Consider the following 23,435-nt stretch of genomic DNA (forward strand, 5'->3'; position numbering starts at 1 on the left):
TCCTAGAAACATACTGAAATTCCCTTGACTATTCCTTTCTCGTTTTGCAATGAATTGGCTTGGGCTGTGCTCACACCACTTTTGTGATCCAGAGCAGGGGTGTCAAACTCCATAGGCTGGATGAGCGGTGTGAGACTGGTCAGCAGGCCATATCTTTGATATCCCTAGTCCAGAACATTTTCTAAGTGAAGACATTTGCTGGCAGGAGTGTTCCCTGAAACAGCAAGTTTTCAATAAACATTGGAGAATGCTTACTGAAAGCACGTTTGAATTTATGAATGATAATGGGCCTCATCTTTTCAGAAAGTGAGGCTGAAAGTATCGCCAAGAGTAAATGAGCATGAAATTGTTGTACTTAACAAAGCTTCAACAGCTGGAACTCCTACAGATGCTTGGGATGACCAAAGTGTACCTCAGTGGTTAACCGGAGAAGGCAGCTCAGATCAATATATAGGATTGCATGCTAGGTCCTATAGAGTTCATAACTTACCTTTACCACTTATTGTGTTACCTTACACTGAATTAAACTGATGCGAATTGAGAAATAATGTCCTACTATGGACATTCCAGGGCTCAGCATATTCCATCTTAATCCAATTTGCCAGGTGCATTCAAGTAACGGGAATTGGATAAGATCCCTACAACAATCAGCTTGGAGTAAAATGAAATATTTTGGAGCAGGATCATCTAAACAACTGGCTTTTTATTGTATGTATATTGTATTTCCCAAACTTAACACAAGGTGATATGCCATGAAGTAAGATGCACTTAGCAAATGGAATTGAAATAAAGTGCAGAAAGCTTGCATTTCATTTTTTATTGTCTCTTTCATCACTACATGTATTACTGATACAGCCAACAGAGTTTGAGAGCACGTGGTACCTAAAGGTACTTGGAATAGGTTCTTAATTATATCTTTCACTTCAGTGACATGCTGTTATGAGCTTGCAATGGGGCAACAGAAAAAGCTTATGTCTTATTTAAATAATGGTGTTCATTGCCAAATAAAATGTAACTACCTGTCTTAAAATAGGATTAATTAAAGTGTACAAGAAAAAAAATGAAGCTCACTTACATTTTATGTAGAACCCCAATGCAGACATTTCATAACATCCCCAAAAGTAAGATTTGGGTCAGCCTGGTATCCTCAATATTGCCATCAAAAGCAGAGATGAATATAAAACCTGCTCCTTTCAAAAGCTTGGCTTAAGTATTGCCATTGTGAGACTCTCATAACATATTACTTTTGTCATTACTGTTTTGCAAGATAATTGTATCAGTGATCTAACTTTTGACAGCATCCAAAGTGGCTGGAAATAGTTTGCTCTAGCACCTTTGTCTTTTAAAGGCCATTTGGGGCTTGTTATTTTAATCCTTGTGCAGCCTGATTTATCACTTCAAACATCTGTCAGATGTGCTTTGTCTTGAAATTGATAGTGATAGTGTTACTGATTTTTCAACAGCAGCTGTTAGAGGTTCATTAGTTAGACTCTCAAAGGGTGTAGATAACTGTAATATTTTTCTTTGTTAATTATCTCTTATGCATTAAGGATTCTGGAATCCACCAGAAATTTGTAGCACCTCTCTGTTTCTAGTTCGCCAAGGCCAGCCATTTTCTCTATTTAGCTATATTATTAAAACCTTCTTCTTCACATAATGCAATACAACTGGAAACATATGACATGCTGGTGAGTTAAATAGGAATTCAGGGCAATATTTGATGTTGCATATTTATGGCAAAGAAAATCAGGCAGGGCCACAAAGTTATGAACTGAACCCAAACTGATTTCAAAGTTCTGGCAGTTGAAGATTGGATCTATTCAGGCCCCTTTGAAATTTAAATTTTCAAGCATAGAGCACATAGCTGACTGCTAACAATAGGACAGACTGAGATTAAGTATAAACAATTTCCCATCTCTATAAACTTTTCTCAGTTTTTAGCTTTGCTGTTGTTGTTAAAATGCATTCCTTAAAATTATTCAAAGGTTGATTCTATCCAAGTGCCATAGTAACTCCTGCCAGAAACTCCCAGGGACTGAAATATCTGTGAACTCTCCAGCAGTTAGGAATGCATGGACACTATTGCTAGTTCAACTAGCAATGCTAACCAATAGATAATTACAGTTTGAAATTAGTATTTTAATAACTGATCTTAGCAAATGTAAAGTGAAATCTCTCAGGTTTTAAGGCTAGGGACAGACACTCAAAAAGCCTGAGCCTGAACATATTCAATCTTTGCAGGTCATTGTAAATTGCAAAGCTTGAACCAATTTGGAGGTGGATAGACATTCTCTTTTCATTCCAGAAATGCAGGCACATGCCTGCAGTGGCTCAGGCTAGAAACCAGGGGGCACTAGAGCAGCCCTCCCTTCCCTTCTTCAGTGCTGATCAGAGGGGGGGCATGGTCAGCTCCCCACAGGATGCTGATTAGGGAGGGATCTCTCTCCCCCTCCCCCCCCCAGCACCCTAGCAGGGAGTTGATATCACAGTGTTTATCGTCCCATTAAGAAACCACAAGCTTCTCTCATTAGTTCAAACTCTTTTTAAACAACTTTTTCCAAGGAAGGAATGGAGGGATGTTACCAGCTGACCTGTTGATTAGCTCCAAAAAGCCCTAAGTCGACACTGTGATGTCTGCCTTTGTCCTGTCTGCCACAGCACGAACTGTAGCCAGCATGTGGTATGCTAGCTAGTGCTGAGAAGTGTCTGTGTAAGGCAGAGGGGAGGGGGGAATCTCTGCTTCAGCAGGGAGTGGTGAGGGGGAGGGGGGAAGCAGGAGAAGCCAGGCAGATGCCCTGTATGTGCAGTCTCTGCCAGAGCTGCAGCCAGGGAGCAGAGGGGAGGGTCCAGCCCAGAGAGCATGCCAGGATGCCGGGGGACTCTGATTTAGCTTAAACCAGGATGGGGTCTGGGACAGACATTGCATAAACTGGTTTGACTCAAATCAGTTAAGCCTGATACTACGTTCCACCAGGTTTATCTCAAACCAGTTTTGGTCATTTTCAAACTGGTTTATGTTCACTAAGCATCTGTTCTGTCACAGGCTTAAACCAGTTTCTGATCACTTAAACCAGTTTATGTGTAATGTCTATCCGTAGCCTAAAGGAATAAGCAGGAGGGAAAATTATTAACTATATAGTTCAACAGATGTCTAGTCAGCAGGTGCTAGCATGGCAGGTAGGGTTCAAATTACACGTTGACTCTTGGTGGGGGGGGGGGGGTCTGCAGAAGCAGCTGGGATGCCCATTATGATGCCCTAATAAAATCAGAGACCCCCCCCCCCCGTCATAATTTTCAAATCTTACAGGGGGGCTCTTGACTTTTATGGGGGGGGCGGCTCAGTGCCCCCTCCCCCGGTTCCCCTCTAATTTGAACCCTGATGGTAGTGAGAGTTTAGTACTCCTGTTTCAATCCACAATGTGGGAAGTTCACTTAGGAGCTAACCCTGTAAGTTGTGGAGCACCTTTTGCAAGTGGCACTGTGACTGCAGCACAGGCATCCTGGCATCTCAGAGGATCAAGCCCATAGAGGTGAATTGAAATGACCTGGAAAATTCAGCTAAATATATTTTTCTCTTGAGAGACCAGTCCTGCAATTGATCCATAGGCAGGTACTTGCATGTATGCAAAGCCCTGCCAAATCCCCCACAGAATCTATAGCAGATGCAGACGGTGACTCAAAAAGTATCGGAAAAATCAATTCCTCTTTATGTATCTGTCATAGTTCTGAGTGCCGTTTCAAGGGTATTGGCTAATGATACAGCTAGTTCTGAGTCCTGGGAAGTAAATTGCCTTTGATTAGTTCCCTCCTGAAATGTCTTAGCAGGTAATATTACACAAATGGTCCTGATACAGTTTTCTGATCTGTCACAGAAGCCCAGACATAGTAGTAAATATATGCACACTCACACACACACATTTTGTGTGTGTGTGTGTGTGTGTGTGTGTGTGTGCGTGAAACCTTTGGAAATGGTACAACCCCTTTATGCTTATGGGTATGTACCAGCCCATCCGTGAGAGAGACAGAGAGAGACATTCCCTGAAAGCAAATGTGGATAAAGACAATCCTGTGCCCACAACACTACATGGTCCAGATTCCCCTCCTGTCTTATGAGGACACATTTGTGTGGGGCTTTTTTTTTCCTCCTGAGAGTGGTAGCAGGGACTCTCTTCTTTCAGGAGCAAATGGGGCTTTGTCCATGAGACCTGCAGGAAAGAAGCACAGGCCTCAGTATTTAGCCCAATAGTCTGGGTATAACTGCTCATCTGGGTTGGCCTAAAGGCTAGTCTTTTTGCCACAGTTTTGATGGGAAGCAAACATCTTGTTAGCTTCTCTAGCCCTAGTTAGATGCCACTGCAAAAAAAAAAAAAAGGAAAAGAGGAGTTGAGCATTCACTGACATGACTTCAGAAACTCTTGCCCTAAGCACAATTCTGAAGTGTCTACGCCTTAATTCCCAATATCCTCTGGATAGATGCATTTTTTGAAGCAGCTGGTACTAATCTCAAATAGATTTTTAAAAATTTAATTTGAGGCAAATTTTCAGTTCCTATTTCCATTATTTTTAATTGCAATAAACAACAGAACTTCAGTTGTCAACATTTTTTTTTTGTAACTGAAAGAGAGGGGTTGAGGAAAAAAAGTGAGCCACCAAATGATAATTTACAAAGAGCATTTTGTCAAGGATTTTCACAGTAATGGTTTAGAAGAGCAGCCTCCTTTGGAGTGAAAAATGGGGCCTGTTTTCTCCCGCACAGGAACACTGCATAGCAGGTTGGGACAAAAAAAAAGTGTGAAGAACTGGTTTCCAATAGACAAATGAGTAAAACTCATTTTCTTTCAGTCCAAAGGGAAAGAAAGGACAAAGATAAAGTTCCCAGAAAGACTCAATGTGCCTCTCCTTCGAAAGAAGCAGGAGCAGAATAAAATGGCGGTTGACTCTGCACACAGACTAATTTAAAATAAAAAACACATTTACAAGCCACACGCTATAAACAATTTATCTAACTGAGCCCTTAGACAGTTAAAAATATAACTGACTACAGCTCACTAGAAACTGTAAGTACTTCCCACAAATTCATGTAATTTTTTTTTCCAGAAATGATTTTTTTTTTAATAGGAAATAAAAGTTTGTTTAAAATGCTTCTAAAATATATTTTCGTAAATATTTTCTTTTAGGAGAAAAAAAAACTATTTTCCATTGAAAAAAGTTCTCAGGCTTGGAGTAATTACTCATATAGGACCCTAGCAAGGGCATCAGAGCTCGTATCCTAGTCCCGTGAAAAGGGCCATTAAATCATTAACGATCCTAACCGCTGGCATCCTGAGTTTTCATTACATCCAAAAGGCAGCACCTCCAGTAGCAGCATCCTTTATGCTGCAGCTCTGTTTGCTAATGACTCCTAAGATGAACGAATCCCATGTCCTGAGCAGCTGAGACCACGTTCTGAATCACACTGAAGTTTCTTTTGAGATTTCCTAGCCAAGCAGGCCTAAAATCAGTTTAGTTTAGGACGTGCAGTGAGATCACAGCTTAAATTGGCATGTCTACAAACATATTTCCTGTATGTTGTAGCTTGATATTTTTATTCTTGGGCTGTTTGAAAGCTACTTTGTGTTACCATCAAAAGTAGAAAAATTCTTCCTTAACCCTTAACTATATATGTATACGAATAATAGACAGAGATACATTTCCTCTCTTAGATCTCTGAGGAAAAAGGGCAAACTGCCTTTCCACGGTGCTCGTAGAGACATGCTTCATTAGGTTTTCAAATTACTGGCAGAGAGATAGAGAAAGAATTTGCCATATTCCACATTAGCAGCAACAACAGTGCTAAGGCTATAGATTTGCTTTTATGCTTCCAATTTATACTTTTTGTGTTAGCTTCTATGTTAGTTTGGCAACTTTTGAAAGATATCTGTAAAAGGCTAACTGTTAAATAAAGTTTCAGGCAAACTGTGCAAGGTTTGCAATTGTTTTTATGCTTCCTTCAGATGTTTGAGTTTGTACTTATCTGTGTTACTAGGTTTTCAGACAATGATGCATTACAGCAGGAAATACTAATACCCACAATTAATTCCTTGATGTATAGCTTGATTCTGTCATTCTTTATTCCCACTCTGTCACTTTCCTATTATACTGTTCTGACAATTCCCCAAAGATTCAGAAGAGAGATGGCTTTGGGGGAAGTCATACCACTAATCATTGAGAGCAATATGTTGTGCAGCAAAGATTGGTTTCAGTTTTGTCAGCAGGGTTGATACTCAGGTGCATCTCTACAGGGAAGGAAGTTCTTTGTGAGATTCATTTACAAGCAGAAAATTTAATGGGCTGCAAGGTTCGATCATGAGGGTTTTCTGCTGAAGCAAGTTTGTCATTTTAGTTTTAACTACAGGAGACAGGACAAAATGGTTAAAGCAATCCAATTATATAAGCTATTGAACAGAACAGGGGATTTCTGGCTACCTTTCATTAGAGAAGGAAAGTTGCACTGGCTGTAGCTGCTTTAAAACTTTCAGGTGCAAAGGAATTTGCAAACCCCAAATAGAGTAAGGGGGCTGATTTGTATTGTTGCTGGACACCCACTCTTTCACTGGCTTCAACTGAAATTCTGGATGCTCAGCAGTTCTGAAAAATCATGTCCTAGATTTCAGTGTTCTGCTCATGAGATGAATCTCTCTGCTGAAACAGGTATTATTAACAATATATCATTTTTAGGAATTTTTTAAAAATGAGACTACTAATCGGACAAGTGAACCCTAAAAATGGTGACTACTGTTAGCTTTTAACAATGCAAGAGGAGTAACTCAAAACTACTATAATCTCCAGATGGATGTGGAAGGGCATCATGGTGACTAGCCGTTTGTGTTTACAATTTAAGGGGTGAATGACAACGCTAAAATGAAAATGGTTGAAGCTTAGGAAGGTGAACAGAGTGCCCTTGCTAACCAGATTGCAAAGGGCATTTAGAGGGATAAATGCCAACCACTTGCTCTACCATTCTCCTCCCCCGAACCTCTGATTAGTATGGGTGAATTGTGGCAGCAATTTGTGTGCAATCTACACTGAGGAAATAATTAGTTCAAAGATTTTGACAGATGTTTAGCAAAACTCAGATTTCTCTGTTAATCAAGGTAAACAGGAAGGGTCTTTAGTGTTACTAGGGTCTAACTGATACTGTATCAACCAATACAAGGCTTACTCCCTGAAATCAGAAATAATGGGTTTTGTTCAATGATTACAACAGAGGCTGACAAGACTTCCCACATTTCCAACCAAAGGTATTTTTTTAATGAAAAATTCTCATCTTTGCAAGTGGAATGATGTAGAAAACAGTGATGGAAAATAAGTCAATATGGCTTGCTCTTTATAGCTAGAAGTATTGCCAGAGGTGTTGTTTCAAGGGTAGTTGGATTAATAATAGCTTTGTCATAATTAATGGGCAGCATGGCTCTATTTGATTCCTGGTAATTCTTTGTAAAATGTGCTTTAAAAAGGAGAGCTTGAAATAAAGAAATGTGCAACTATAGAAAGACTGATAAGCAAAGGCAAAGCAAAACATTGCTGAAAGGAGGACATAGTGAGAAAGGGTGACCATTTTCAACCTCTGTCTCCAAAATAGAACCAAACTTTATTTAATGTTCCCAGTAGCTTTGATAAGTGACCTTTTGCTTTCTAATCAGCCTGTCCCTCTGCTGAAGGTTGCCCTGTGCCAAGTCCATAGATCTCTAGCCAGGGAGTGAGCCGTGTCTGTGCTCACTGGCAGACTGTGACATGCTCCCTGCTCTGCCTAGCGCACAGAAGTAGAGAAACATTCTTGTGTTGCAGATATAGCTCTCTGCTTTCCACGTGTGCTTCAAGCAGTAGGAAGAGTTAGGTCCGTAGACCCTAGGAATTAAGGAGCAAAACTGTGACGGGAGAACAAAAGCCACTGTAATCCCTGAAGGGACAGGTGGGAGAAAGTGTTGCAGTTTCTGTTCTCTCCATATCAGTAGGAAAAGAAGATACCTTATCAAATGTGCAGAGGGAGGAGGAGGCAAGTATGGGCTAAAGGCAAGGGGGAAAGGGGAGGCAGGCAGGGCACAGGCTCTGGTCGCTGACTTGGGGCAGGGGAGGCACAAAAACATCAGCCACTTCCACAACCGGTCCAGCACCACTGCCATCAGGGACCCAGCTGCTGCTATTGCCCCCACATTGCCGCCACTGTTTAGGGAGGCAAAACTGCCCAACTACACCTCTAGTTAAAGGCCCCTGACTTTTCTATCTGGGAGGTTTTTGGTAATTTTTTAAGTCCTGACCAATGTGCATCCTTGTTCTTTTCATTCCTTTTGACCAATTTAGTTCAAATGAGAGAACTGCTTACACTTGTGAATCTGTGTTGTTTGCCCCTTACATCTGTAAATGGTCTAATGTCATAAGTCAATCCCATACCTTCTCCACAAACTAGGGCCAGAGCTTTGTTTTACTCCTCTGCAACATCTTCCTCCCACCTCTGCCCCCACCCCTTTTTAAATAAATGCAGGAGCTAAATGATCTGTTTTCAGGGTCTCTGATACTTAACCCCCCTGATTCAGAAATATCAAAAATCATTGCCAATAGTCAACCTGTAATTATTTCATGCTAAATAGATCTAAGGAGGGAAACATGGGGATGAATTCTGACAAGTGCTCACTATCCCCTACAAGCACTTTATGTCCTGAACTTTCATTGGCTCCAGCTACAGTTAACTTAAAGGGCACTGACAGATGTACAGCTTCCCACTGTAACTCATGGTGCTTTGCAGGAAGTGCCATGAGTTACAGCATTCCCCACTACCAACAGACATGTGCTCTTGGGTCTGGGGGTTGGGAGATTGAGCTCCAGTTTGGAGCACCTATGTGTCTGCAGGTACTTTCCCCTAGCCCCCTCCTCCCCGCTGCACCCCCCCCCCCCCGGTGCTGTCTTCAGAATAGGAGGGGAGGGAGTTCGTCTGGGTTTGCCCAGCCTGGGCTGGAGGGTGGGATGGGTGAATTGGAGTGCCCCCCCCTCCCCCGAGGTTATTCCCCTCCTATTCTGAAGACAGCACTAGGGGTAGGGCTGAGCTGTTTCAATCCAGCCCTCTTCCCAGCATGCACTGACAGACATTAATAAAGGTGCTCTGCTTTGAAGCACCTTCATCTGAACGCTTATGTAATGAGGGTTCAGATTGTTGTGCCATCGGGTACTTTTAAAAAGCTCTGCAGCCATGCACTTCTGTAAGAGCATGGCTATAGAGCATGTTCAAGGAGCTGATTGCACAATAAATGTAACTTAGGTCTGTACCCACAATTTCCAGTGGGCAGTTGGCTGGGAACTAGAGTTTATTGAAAAATCAGAATTTCTATGCTGTGAGAGAGCCGGATATTTTGACATCTGTTTTGGTCCAGCCAGAATTAAACCTAAATTTGAAATATCAAAATGTTTCATAGAACAGAAAATGTAAAAAACTTCAGTTTCAGTACAAAACTATGTCTGTCTAAGCTCCCTCTTCTACATAGACCAGACACTCTGTTTGATTGTATCTTCCCATCATGCACCATAGGATTTCAATTGGAGTGGAACTGTGGTCCATAGAGGGAGATATAGATCTACATGAGAAATCACGTGCTGTAGGAGAACAGGGCCACAAGGTGTCTGACCTAGCATGTCTGTTGTGTCTCATGACCGTTGATGAAGACATGAAACATTTCAATTCACCTACACAAACGGAAGTGTCTGAATTTTGGTTGACCTGAATAATAATTTGTTTTGATAATCTCAATGGAAAACAAAAACTTCCCAAAGGATTACTGAAAAATGTATATTGCTAGGCAGGTACAACAACATATTTCTAACTACTGCTAACAACGTCAAATTAAGATTGCAGTTTGATACAGAGATAGAAACATAAACCAGCCTGTTACATGTGACAAAAACAGATGGAAAATTCCTGATCTGATCTGTTGGTAATCCATACCTTCAAACAATGTAAATAATAGGCACTGATCTTTGCTAACTGGTATAATCCAATAATCCAACAATACCTAGTACTAGTGCAAAGATTATGCACTAGTTGGTTAATTATCCACTCCATAGACTTCTGCAAAGCACTGAACCTCTTTTTACACTACTGAAGAAGAGCCACATTGAGTCCACCTGACATGTTATTAAGAGTTTAAGCTTTGTTTGAGAAAAGCCCGTAAACATATTTTGCTAAGTAGGAATGGATTGAATCAAATGCATGAAGGTAAGCATTTGTTTAACTGTTCACCTGAATCAGGGACTTCTTTTCCACTATTGGTAAATGCAAATTAAATGGTCCTTATTATAATGAAAGCATGTGGGTTCACAGCAAATTTTGAAAAATACGCCTGTGCCTAGATAGAACTGAATATGACTTTTCTGTATAGTCCGGCTAAAAGATGCTGCTTAATTTCTGGGTTCCTTACAGCATTCCTGATAGCAATCACATCTGCTACCATAAAACCCATCACAGCCACTGCCTTTGGGAAAAACACATTTAATTATCAGTAAAGTTCAAGCTCAGCTTGTTATGATGAATTATTAGAACCTGTCATCATTTTCTTACAAAAAAGGCTATAATGGAATACAATTTTATGTTTTTCCATTTAATTGATGAAGGTCTGAGTTTTTATTATTCTTGCTGGACTCAAGTGTAAGATGCTGAAAAAGCTAATATGATATCATTGTATCTAGCTAATGTGTGCTCTCTGCAAAATTGATAAGCCCGTCAAGACATAAATTATTTAAAATTTGATAAATGTGTTGGAAATCATTGAATGTTCAAACAGATAAAGCAGAGCAATTTCTCTTTTTCCCCTTCTTCAAGCTTAGGTTTTTGTTCCAGCAGTTCAGTGATTCTGCATTATTATTGCTATTTATGGCATAAAAGACAGTAGAGATACTGAAATTAGTGTGAAAAAGCCAGAGAAGTACTATACAGTTATAGTAGGGACATGAATATATTCTTAAGATAATATTTCTTGAGCTTTGTCACCATTCCATGGGAAATGGCTGTGTTGTAAACAAGCTTGCGCAAGGAGCTATTTCCAGGCATTAACTTCCCAGCCTGGTGGAGGTAACAATTACCAAAAGAAGTAGTGGATTCTCCCTCTCTTGACATCTTCAAGACTGGATACTTTTCTGGATGATATGCTTTAGGCAAACTCAAGCTACTGGGCTTAGGACAGAAGTAACTGGATCAAGTTCTGAGGCATTAAAGAGACCAGAAGAAATAATCTGAAGTTCTTTTCTGGCCTAAAAATCTATGGCTTTGGAGAAATGGATAAAAGCATAAGAATGGACCATTGAAAAAAATCAAACCAATTGAAGTGCACAAGTTCTTTCTTGACTAAACAAGTATTTTTCAAATACTAAAGAACTGTTTTTTACTAGAAAGCAGGCACTACAGCAGAAGGGTGAGATACTGAGCAAGTCAGTTTTCCAGCATGTGCTTCATTCTTTTATTGCAGATTTTTTATTTCCTGTAAATTGCTAACCAAAGTGAATAAACAACCTAACAAAAGGCACAGGACCATGCTTGCCAATAGCAAAAAAGCCGTCATCAAACAAGGAGCATTTACAGTGTATGGAGGAAAATGGATCCTCAGAGGGTTCAGTTCTCTTACACTGTAAAACCTTTTGACTTAAAATAAAAGAATCTGCACACTAAAAAATGCATTATACATTGAAAAGCACAGAAATTATTCCTTTTTCTAACAATCTCACCACATTTCAGCTCCCTGGGTTCCTCTAGTGTAAGCTCTGTGCATTGAGCATTCAATTCCAGAATCAAGTCATTCTTTGTTGAAAACAGTTTTAAAATATTAAACATTTGTAAAACATAAAGCATTTCTTTATCAAGAGCTTGCATCGCTCATCTTCAAGCAACTGATTTACCTTACCACTTCTGCAGCTCTTAAGCTTGGCTCTGTCAATGGAAGTGGGACAAGATAGCAACAGGAATTAGGTAAAGTCAGATATTAAGGGTTACACTAGATTCAAGAGGACTTAAGTCTGCAAACAATATAAATTTGGTAAAGTCTGTGTGTGTGTGTGTGTGTGTGTGTGTGTGTGTGTAAAGTTTAACTCACCACTTACAAACACATTTATTCCTCCAACTCAGAAAAAATATTCTTTGTACAGAAATATTCACTCATAATAAAATGATTTGTATAACCATGTGTTCACATGTTATGCAAAGCTAAATGGAAGATTGTCAGATGCAGTAATCTGTGAATGTTTGCTGCTGACGTATATTTGATTATCCTATATGTATGCTGGGGTGCTTATTACTGTGGAATAACCATGTTATAAAACAGGATATGTTATGTACCGTGAGTCAATATAGATTTTGCTTAGCATGGTTTGGTGCTGTGATCCCCCCCCACCCCAGCATGATCATAGTATTTTTATTTTAAAGACCCCATCAACAGTGTACCAAGTCATTTTGCTCATTTAACTGCTGTATACACAGTTGCCCACGCCACAACATTTTGCATTTCCGTACCACGTTTGGACCAGCATATTCTGTGTTCATGCTTGTACCCTCGTTTCCTACTGCCTCATTTTCAGGTGAAGTGCCTTGAATAGGCATATACCAAGTGCTACCAATTAGGCAATGCTCTCTACAATTTCTTACTTCTAAGGCCTGATCTATACTGCCTGGCTTTGCCAACAGAACTGAAGTGCTGCCAGCAAAATTCCCAGTCAAAGCTGCACCGTGGCACCAGACTCTTTCTGCTGGCAGAGTTGCATTACGTCTCTGAATGAAAGATGGCTTCTGCCACTGCCCAGCAGCTGGTAGAGAACACATGTACACACACACCTTCTGCCAGCTGCTGTGCCCCCCACTTCATGCCCTGTCAGCACAGCTGAAGTGGAGCTACATGGATGCACTGGGAGCTGCATGGGGCTGCCACAAAGCAATGGGTGCTTATGCATTGGCTCTGGTAGCTGCTGTCTCTTGCCAGCTAAAGCTTGCAGTGTAGACAAGGCCAAGGAGAACTGGGAGGAAAGGCCGGACATCTAACAAGCATGGCAGCACCAACATAGCGCCAAAAAAAAAAAAAAAAAAAAAGAAAAGAAAACCCAGCAAAACAAGTGTGCTGAGGACAGGAAGATAATGGTGTGCAAGCCTAGTTCTCAGCAAAGGGCAAATACCATTGGCTGGGCTTAACTTAATCAACTGTAAATACACTTGGTGTTAAGAGACACGCATGTCACAGATCCTTTCTAATCTTCTTTTCTCAGCATTTCTCACTTTTGCTACCACCAGCACAGCTTCCATTCATGGTCGCAACAGCACAAGTTTAGACTGGCCACCAACACGTTTAATCAGCAAGTCCATGAACCTTGCTTGAAACAAGTGGGGAGAACAGGTTCTGAATGTCTGCTTCTGGCCAGGCAGGAAACAAGGTTTAAAAAACACATATCACCCATTGGTAAATCCTGGCCTAGTAGCAATCAGGGAATGAGAGAAAATAGTTACATTATTTATGCCTCTGAAAAGGTGCGGGTCAGGTTTTTACTTCAGGGATAGGTGAGGGTTTGCATCAATTCTTGTTTAATCCAAGCAATATTGCTTTTTCTGCAGCAAGGGAGATAAGTTATTTTCTTAGCAGTGGTTATGGCCGGCTGCACCGCAAAGTCCTATTCCCAACATCACCCAGCTGCTTTTTAACTTGTGAACAAGATTGAAAGTGGCTGAAGAGCTATACATAAACATGACGTTACTTCACCCAGGCTTTTCTATCATATTGACAGTTTTCCATAGTATCATTACAGCAATGCTATTTGTGCTGTTACAGATAAGCATCTGTCAGTGTTTCCATTAAAATCCCCTATTTTTACAAGTTTATAACTCAACCATGAAAAATTTAGTCCACAGGCAGAAACTTGACATACAAGGTCTCCATTTAGGAATTATCTTTATTGTCTTTTTTCTCCTTCTGCATCTAAAGAGGAGAATTTATGCAAGTTGAATTAGAGATATGAGCCTGACTACTAAATCTGGATCCAGCTCTCAAGCCTGGCAAGTTCAGTGTTTTGGTTTAGGAAGTCAGATGGTAGCTTCAGTTCTAATCGCAAATTCATATTGGGAATGCTTGCAGATATGACTGAGGGTTTCCATTCAAGTTTCTCTCGGTGTTTACATGGCATGCACAGCCTCTGCATGCAAAGCAGATCAGGGAAGGAGCAGAAAGCAGAGCAAAAGATCAGACAGAGGAATGGGATCAGAGTGGCACTCGGAGGGTTCAGGGCTAATTTCTGGCATGCCTGCCAGAAAGGTTGACCCTCACTGATTTATGTTATTAAGAGACCATGAATAGTAACTTCATGGGGTTAGGTGACGTTTTTTAGTTTTATTACTGTAACAGATGGCTTTATTTCTAAAAATAATATTATAGTATAGACTAAGTCTTCTTAATTTTCTGTTTTACAAAGTGAGGCACCTAAAAATTAAAAATAAAGGAGTATACTGTACAAGCACAACATCAGTTATTGATCAAACTTAAGAAATAGCAGACCTACAAATTAACACTATTGAAAACAACATTTTAGTCTAGTCTGATTTTAAGCATTGCCCCTAAATGATAAAAATAGCACAAAAAAATCTATATTTATGAATCAAGTGTCATCTGGACTATTCTGAAGGAGAGTATATAGAACAGAGTATATAGAAATGAAAAATTAGCCCTTCATTCCAAACCTGCCAAAGTTATACGTTCCAGCAGCTGTCCGCTGTATGTATATGCATAATGATATAGTCTATATCAGTGTTTCTCAACCCCTGGGTTGCAAGAATATACGAAAGGGTTGTGAACAAATTTTAAAAAAGGATCAACAAACATTAAAAATAGATTCTCCTTTAAAGGAGAAAAATGTGTGAAACTGTGGCTTTGCCCTTGCAGACTGGCAGCCCCATACACCCACCCCCTGCCCCACACACTGGGGGGCTGGGACCCGTGGGCAGGGGCAGCAGGTTGGGACTGAGGAGCACTGGGTTGGGACTGGCCATCGATGTTTACAAATGGGTCCTGGTACAAAAAAGGTTGAGAACCGCTGGTCTATATGATCACATGATGATTCTATGCACAATTCACAGGCTCCCTTCCACGCACAGTTCCAAGAGTGGATGCACAAAAGTGCAGAATAGCCAGAAATCTCAGTGTACTATTTTCACACATTCAACTTTTACAACCTAAAGTTCTCCGTTTCATCAACATTTAACAATAAAGTTATTAAAAGCAATGTTTTTGCTTTACACTCAGCTTTTCCTAGTTAACATTTTCAGATGAAATTAGTGATTTTCTGTGTTGAAGACCTAAGCAGGACCTAAGTCTCAGTGGATGAATTGCTTAATAATCCTTGAAAGTCAGATAGTCAGATCCCCTGTAAGGTGGTAAATTGGGCAGCTGAAACTGGAGCATCCAAAATCATGGTTATTCTTACTTGTGTATCAAGTTGTTATTTAACATCTATCAACTTTAAAATTTACTTTTATATTGTACCTGCAGCTGTAGGTAGCATTTTATTCATGGCAACAGAATAAGCTTTGCTCTCCAACAGTTACAAGGTATGAACAAGTATAGCACAGCTAAAGGTTAAAGACTGTCATGTGGACATTGTAAAAAGCAGGCTTCAGGGAATAGCTGAAATATGAGAAATGATTTCAAAGGGAAGGGTTAGAAAAAAGATCAGATTGGAGGTTTTTAAGTGGCAAAAAAAACCCCACAAAATTTTGCTTCTTCCTTTCGCTCTGCTTTTCAGACACTATGCACTTTGGCCGAGAAACAGACCTTTTCCCTCTTAGTCCCAGTCCAATAAAATCCTTAGTCTAAACTAGTAGTAGTATTCTAAAATTAGTCTGAACTAATTAAAGTAGTCCCCTTGAATGAATTTTTTGTGTAAAGAATAATCAGGGATGGGACCCTATCTGTATAAAAATGAATACTATTAATGCTGACTTAGTTATCTTTCCATTTTCATTTTCACTTTCTATAATCCTGTCTCTCTCTCTCTTGAAACAGATATTTTGTGACACGAAACAAGTAGTTCGTGCTACAGATGTTTTGGATTGGGAAGACAAAGATGCTGCAGAGACATTGGTCGACAACGTTGTCCATTCCAGGATCATAAATCCTTTACGTCTATTTGTTAAGCCATCACCAGTGTTGAAACATGGCCAGGTGTCATATTCAGACAGCATAGACAACTTTTGGGATTGGCTGTCCAACATCACTGAGGTTCAGGAGTCTCTTGCACGAACTAAACGCAGACCAATTGTAAAAACTGGGAAATTCAAGAAGATGTTTGGCTGGGGAGACTTCCACTCCAACATCAAAACTGTTAAACTTAATCTCCTCATCACAGGGAAAATTGTTGACCATGGCAATGGAACCTTCAGCGTTTATTTCCGACATAACTCCACGGGTCTGGGAAATGTTTCTGTAAGCCTGGTGCCACCTTCCAAAGTGGTGGAATTTGAATCATCGCCACAGTCAACACTGGAGACCAAGGAATCCAAGTCCTTCAACTGTCGAATTGAGTATGAAAAAACAGATCGTGCTAAGAAAACTGCATTGTGCAATTTTGACCCTTCAAAGATCTGCTACCAGGAGCAGACCCAAAGCCATGTTTCTTGGTTGTGCTCTAAACCATTTAAAGTTATCTGTATTTACATTGCTTTTTACAGTGTAGATTACAAACTGGTGCAAAAGGTCTGCCCTGATTATAATTACCATAGCGAGACTCCATACTTGTCCTCTGGCTGATGTGATCCGTGTTCTGAATAACTGTAGAAATTCAGCATTGGTCATAAACATAAGAGTTTCCTTTAATCTATGAGGACAATGCTTTCCTATCAGGTTAAGGTCTTTCAAAACTTGTGGCTGTGTTTGTGCTGTATCGTAAATATTCAAACTGTTTATGTAAAACCCATTTTCATTTGAAAAAGTTGCATTCCAGCTACGTTGTCATTAATAAGGGAAGTGTCAAGCAGATGCAGGATAAGAAGAAACAAAATTATGCATGTCACAAACGCTGATCTTGAAAATTATTGAAGCAGGTTGGAAGGCTGCTTGAGCTAGCAGATACATTGGTGTCTTTTAGTTGATTTGTACAGCACTTACACATTAAGTTCTCAACACAGAGTGGGAACTGGAGACACAAACAACAAACAGTGACAAATAAGACTGCTACAGGATGTCCATATAAAAACCCCAGTAACTATTAACTCTCCCATTGATTTTGATGGTTATATACACAGGGCTTGAAGAATCTAGTCCTAACCTTTGAAGAAAATGGTATTTCTATGAAAGAAATGACAGGAAGTTGGTTCTTCCTGTGCATTTCAAAAAGTAGGTGTAGACATTGACATAAAAGAGTTCTTTCTTCAGCTTTCTTACCTCTGGATATGCAATGGTGTAATCAGACATTGCTAACCCTGTGAGACCCTGTCAGTACAGGTTTGGTGTACATTTCTCCCTGCTGTGGTTGCCATTGCTTTGCTTTATTCTCAGGTGTTTACACATATACCAGTACTAGTTTTACAGTAGAACACGTGTACCTTGATCTGCGTTCAGTGAGTCCCAGAGCAACAACAACGAGTAGATGTTTCATTTAGAAGTAAGCATTTATCTTTACGTCTTGCTGTAGAGCCCCATCCTAATATTACATTCCTAGCTAACAGAAAAATATCATAAATTAAGGCCAATATCCCAAAAGGACACACTTTCTTTTTCATGAGTCCCAGTTAAAATGACTGTCTTCAAATTAATTAAAAAAAACCAAAATCACTGAAAAATAGAAGGTCAACAAACATCTAAATATTGAGACCCTATGCAGATATCCAAATGTTATGGCCAGATTCCAGCTGGCCTCAAACAACATGGCTCTACTGAAGCCAACAGCAGAATTTACTCCTGTGGTGCAAAAGTAAGCATAAACATCACATGAGCTTTCTTAAGTAAAAAGGCATGTAAAAAAAATGAAAGCCAACACTTTATCATTTCTGATGTCACAGATCCTTGCTGAGATCTGGAAAGGAAGTAGTTGGGAAAGGGGGGGATGTCTTGTTACATGTAAGTGAACATTGATGAGTGCTGGCAGAAAAGTACATTAACATGAAAATTAAGTTTTGCTAACATGTAAAAGTATGGCAGTGTCTCTAAACAGACAAGGAGACAGACTATATGTCAAGGCAAAAAGGACCTCACCTGCATCGTTTTTTTGTCCGTTTGCTTGTAAAGTGTCATACTGAAAAATGTTTTAAAATTCTTTGTTAAAGAAAACGTTGGATTTGTTTTTGTCCTAAGGTTACAAATTTAGAAATGTGGTTTGGTTTTATTGAGAATCTAAAGGTTTCCACTCACTTCGTGCATATAGTCTCCCATTCTCAATAACAGAGTTTTCCATTTTTTTAGTCTATGACTGCTAATGCCTTCATAATGTTTTATGTTCTGTAGGGTGTGCTCTAGATCAGGGGTGGCCAACCCACAACAGACATGCCACAAGTGGTATGCACAGCCCATTTTTGTGGCATATGAATGATCAGAAAGTGGGCAGGAAGAAGAGCAGCAGCAGGCAGGGAACAGAGCTACAAGTTGGGGAAGGAGTGAGAAGTGGATCAGATCAGGGAGGAGGTGAGAGGCAAAGCATGATCAGCCTGGGAGGAAAACCACACTTAGGAAGGGAGGGAGAAGCAACTGGGGAAAGGAGCAAAAGGCAAACTAACAAGAGGGGGCTGGGAGCAAAGCAGCAAGCAAAGGTTGGGCGGTGGTAAGAAAGATCAGGCTGGAAGCAAAGCAGGAAGTGGAGAGGTAGCAAGAAACAGGTAAGATCTGGCAAAGTGGAATGGGGCTGGGAGCAAGGCAGCAGGTAGCGGAGGGAGTAAGATGGCTTATGCAAGAAGATCCAGTGAGGGAGAGCCTTTCTTCATTTACTCCTACAAAGCAAATAAACCCCATGTTTTGTGCACAATTCTTGTAGTTTATTTAGTTTTAATTTTCTACAATGCTTAGTAATGTTGTAAAAGAAGATAAAACAATTATCACTCATCTCAATGCTTTTAAAACACCGGAGTAGATTTTCATCTCATTTTTTTGTCACGATACCTCATATCATGAAATGTTCCTTTTTTACGAGCCTCCACAACTGTGGGCCCATGGACTATCCATCGGCTCTGCATTCAAATTCTACTCCCTGAAGCTGATGAAACATCCTTAAGTCCCGCTGATTTAAGAGAAGAAAACACACGCGCAGTTCAGATCTTTGCTGAATTTGGCACAAATTGATAAACGGCCACAGTGGTGTCTGCTGAGTTCTGTATCTCTCCTCATAGCAGGCTCATATTATTCCTTGCACCTTATTTTGATGCACAGGGTGAGGACATTTCAAAGATCATTTCCCATTTCCTGCTTGTTTTCACCTATGCACACAAACTGCTCTTTGAAATTCAGAGACTGATCTCTGGCAGACAGGTTTTTTGGGTAAATCCAATATCTTTTATTAGACCAACTCAAATAGTTGGAAAAAGTCTTCTTAGCAAGCTTTCAGGCACAAACACCCTTCGGCTGGCAAAGAGGTAGTAAAAAGAGGGCAATGGCTAGCTGTGGCTCCTCCTTAGCCATTACATGCTTAACTTTTTGTTCAAAGAGTTAATTACAGTGTGAGTAGTCACCCTATGGGGAGGAGGTTGCAGGTATTTTTTTCTTCTACCCAAGGCATTTTACTTGCAGTGTCTCTGCTGGGGGATTGCTGCTTTGTTCTACCCCTCGTTAGGCCCCAGGAGAGAAAGCTGACCCTCCAAGTTTAATTGCCATGTTGTGTTTGACACCCCGGTGCTAAGAAGTGGAGATCCCTTGACTTGCTAATGCAAGTCTGGGGTCTTTTCTGCCTGGAGTGTACGTAACATGGAAGCAAGTGCTGCCAGGAGTCTACAGCCATGCAGATGCGTGACTAAGGCCCCATCTGCACATTACACTTAAGGCATGATTAACCAGTTAATCATGTCTTAAATTGTGACCCAGACACATTCAATCAATTAATAGCATGATAACACAAGGACTAAGCCACAAAGTTATTCTACAAAAAAAATAATGTAATAAAATGTTGTGGCTTGTTCTTATCACACCATTAATTGAATGGGTGGCTGGGAGCCCCATCAGCTGACAAGGCTCCCATCTGCAGGGGTGCATCACCCACTGCCCTGGCTGTGAGCCTCATCAGCTGCACGGGAACTTGCTACTTGCTGGTGCAGGGGGAGCCAGGGACTGTAATTATGGGCTCCCCCTGCGCTGGCAATAAGGCACGATTGGCATGGCAAGCATCTCTCATGGTAAGAGGTGCGATTGTACGGGTTGCGCATCAGCTCCTATCGCGCCTTTGCCTGAACTCCTAGAAGGGCTCCAAGGTTGAGTGTGTTTTTACTACGGCTGCCCAGTGGCATCTGAAAACAAAACAACAGCAGTACATATTGTGATCCCTGGCCCTGCCAGAGGTGTGGAGAGCAAGGGGTCATTCAAATGTGAAGAGAAAGACTGTTCTAGGCTTTTGGTTGCCTTTCCTTCATTCTTTCAAAAGCAAATAGGAGCTTGCAGCTGTTCAGTCAGGATCAGCGAGGCTCCCTGCCAGTTTCCCCACGAATCCCTCAGAGACTGGCTCCCAATTGCAAGGAGCCAACAGTCACACCCTGTACCACTCTGGTTCCCCAGCACCTGCTGCCACTTACTCTGCACACATGGGAGGGCAGGAGGTTTCTTTCTCCACTTTCCCTGCTGTTCCTGACTTGTCATACAACTACTGCTTCCTAACACTAATCATACACTTTGCCAAGGTCTTTTCATAGGAATCTGACCCTCCTCTTCACCTGCTCAGAGGGAGATGAGCAGCGGGGAGGCAGTTGTTAGGAATGATGGTTTCTTGCTCACTATGTTCATCAGGCCTCAAGAGAGGAGCTTATTTGTTTGACTTCCATGTTTGTAGTTAGCTTTCCTGCTTTTTGAAACCATGCAATCCCAGGAAATTTAGGAATCTTGAATTCCACAAGTCTTGTCACTTATTCCAGACCTTGCATACCTGGTATTGATGATGTATACTCTAAAGACATAATTATCTGTAGTATTCACTTGCAGATATGCAGTGATGCAAAGATCAAGTTATTATGAAAAAGTTTGTCATTCAGCAGCAGCTATTTTGTTTTCAGAGCACAGTGGTCTCACTGGGCATTTAATATCTTCCCTTTAGACTCATCATGTTCCTGCAATAACTTTTTATTGGTCACTAGTTGTTTATCAATTGTATTAACAGAAACAAAATGAAACAGGGGGGATCAACCCATGGCATGGGCAGCCTCTGTGTGGCACACAGCACTGAGGAAGGGGATCAGAGTGGCACTCTGGTAGGGTGCAGAGCTAACCTTGTGGCATGCCCTGCTGAAAAAAGACTGGTTACCACTGATCTAGATTTAGGTGTATATTAGCTAGAAGTTATTGCTATATTCTCTGAGTTCAACGTTTGGTGCTTTTGTAACTTAGTCGTAAACCATGACTTTATTGCCATGTATTTTTACCCAGCACTATAGAAAACTTAATAACAAACAAAACTACAAGGTATTTATTGTAGAGTATGTGAAAACCATAAATGTATATACACAAATATATGTGTACATGTAGAGAATATATGTGTACACTTATTTCTATGTAAATAAAGAGAGTTTGCTAAATCTGTCACTTGTTTGTGGCATCCTTTAATTAAAAAAAAAAATTGTTTCTTCTTAAATATTTTCCAGCTTGATTCACATGCCTACAAGTTTCATTTTGTGCAGAACATGTCCTTATTCCAGACTTATATCTTGTGCAGCAGAATCAAGGAGGCTATAGACCCAAGAAAACAGAGCACCATTAAGATTCTGTAGCATTTACTTTGTTAGGGATAAAATGATACCAAACAAGGTAACAGTTCTTACCATGACCCATTTAAAAAGGTGTGCTTGTTACAAAGACAGTATTTTGTGCATTACAGCACATTGGGATCTTCAGCCGCTTAAATCTACTGCTGGGATCTATTGGGTTAGAGTGCTAATGTTTTATACTTTTTCAAATTAAGATGATGGCTTTAGCCATTGAAAATGGCTGTTGCAAAACACACATAAAGTGCATGTTTGTTAAGAAGAGTCCAAGAAAAAAACGGAAAACTGAATAAGAACTCCTGAGAAACGTGACACAAAATAGGAGTCATACTGGTGATTGCCTGGTGGAGGCTGTGTCTCATTAAGTGAATCAATGGGTGCATTAAATTTGTGTTTGTTTAACATTATTAAAAACATTCAGATAAAAATAATAATCAATAGTAATAGATTATTCTTCCTCCCTTTCCCCCTGCAATTTCTGGAGCCAAAGTCTCTTGCCTACCGTGAGAAGTCTATTTCGTCACATTTGGGACATCCATGCCAAGCAAACAGAATTTCATTTTTACCTTTACTGTACCTGTCATTCATACAGCTTTTCTGTATTAAATAATATAAAATCCATGTGCGTGAAACTCAGGGGTTACCTGTGCAGGGGAAATTGACTGGAATGTCTATTGCTGAGTACTTTCTGAAGTAGACACTCATGTTCCAGGATCAGAGCCTTTACACATTTACACAGAAAGTTTTAGGCCATAGCTACGGTGGAATAACTATTCTGATCATTTTGGAAGCAGAGAGGCTGAAAGGATTGCTTAGGAGAGTTATTTGCAGATATTCAAAGACGTTGGTAGTTCAGCTGCTTGGGGGACGAAGCATTTTCATCTCTATAGATTGTGGTTACTAAGCTATGGCTGCAAAGGGAACGCTCAGTAAAGCTGAGGTGAATCAACCAAATTTTGAAATTATTGCATCCAGGTTAGGTTTGATTAACATCATCAATTTTTAACCCCAGGCACCACATTTGTTAAAGATGGTTTCACATCCTTCCTAGATAAAGTAGAATGACGGGATAAAAGAGGGTGATCTAAGGCCACTTTACTCCTGAATAGGTCTCTGCAAATGATTTTTAGAGCTGTGTGAAGTTTCACCTGGTGTTTCGTTTTGAAGCTGTTTTGATGCATTTCGAGCTAGAAACAGTGAAATTGAAATGAAACAAAACAAGGGCACTCAAAACATTTCAAAAGTTTCAAAGCCAGGCTTACTTGGCTTCAGTGCTGGTTCTAGCCAGTAGCATCAGCCTCCTGTGATCCAGCAGGCAGATCAGGGCCCACCCGCACCCCTGGGAGGGCTACAGGGCTGTGCTGGACTGCTCCCGGGGGTGCGGGCCCCCGACCTGCCTTCGGGATCACAGGAGGCTGGTGCTGCTGGCTGGGACCACCGCTGGGTGCAGCCCTCAGCCAGCACCGGGAAGATCAGTGCTGCCACTGGCCCCAGCCGGCAGCTGCAG

At 40.7% G+C, this 23,435-nt stretch overlaps 1 protein-coding gene across 1 annotated transcript in view; it reads left to right on the forward strand.

Moving 5' to 3' along the window:
- Positions 1 to 21,749, forward strand: part of NXPH2 (neurexophilin 2) — a 64,041-nt gene extending 42,292 nt beyond the window's left edge. Inside the window, exon 2 of the mRNA XM_019480619.2 lies at positions 16,050 to 21,749. Coding sequence (XP_019336164.1) covers positions 16,050 to 16,793 — 744 coding nt within the window. The 3' untranslated portion in view covers positions 16,794 to 21,749. The remainder of the gene's footprint in view (positions 1 to 16,049) is intronic.
- Positions 21,750 to 23,435: the final 1,686 nt, after the last annotated feature.

Source organism: Alligator mississippiensis, chromosome 4 (genome assembly GCF_030867095.1).
Source record: "Alligator mississippiensis isolate rAllMis1 chromosome 4, rAllMis1, whole genome shotgun sequence".
Classification (NCBI taxonomy): domain Eukaryota; kingdom Metazoa; phylum Chordata; order Crocodylia; family Alligatoridae; genus Alligator; species Alligator mississippiensis.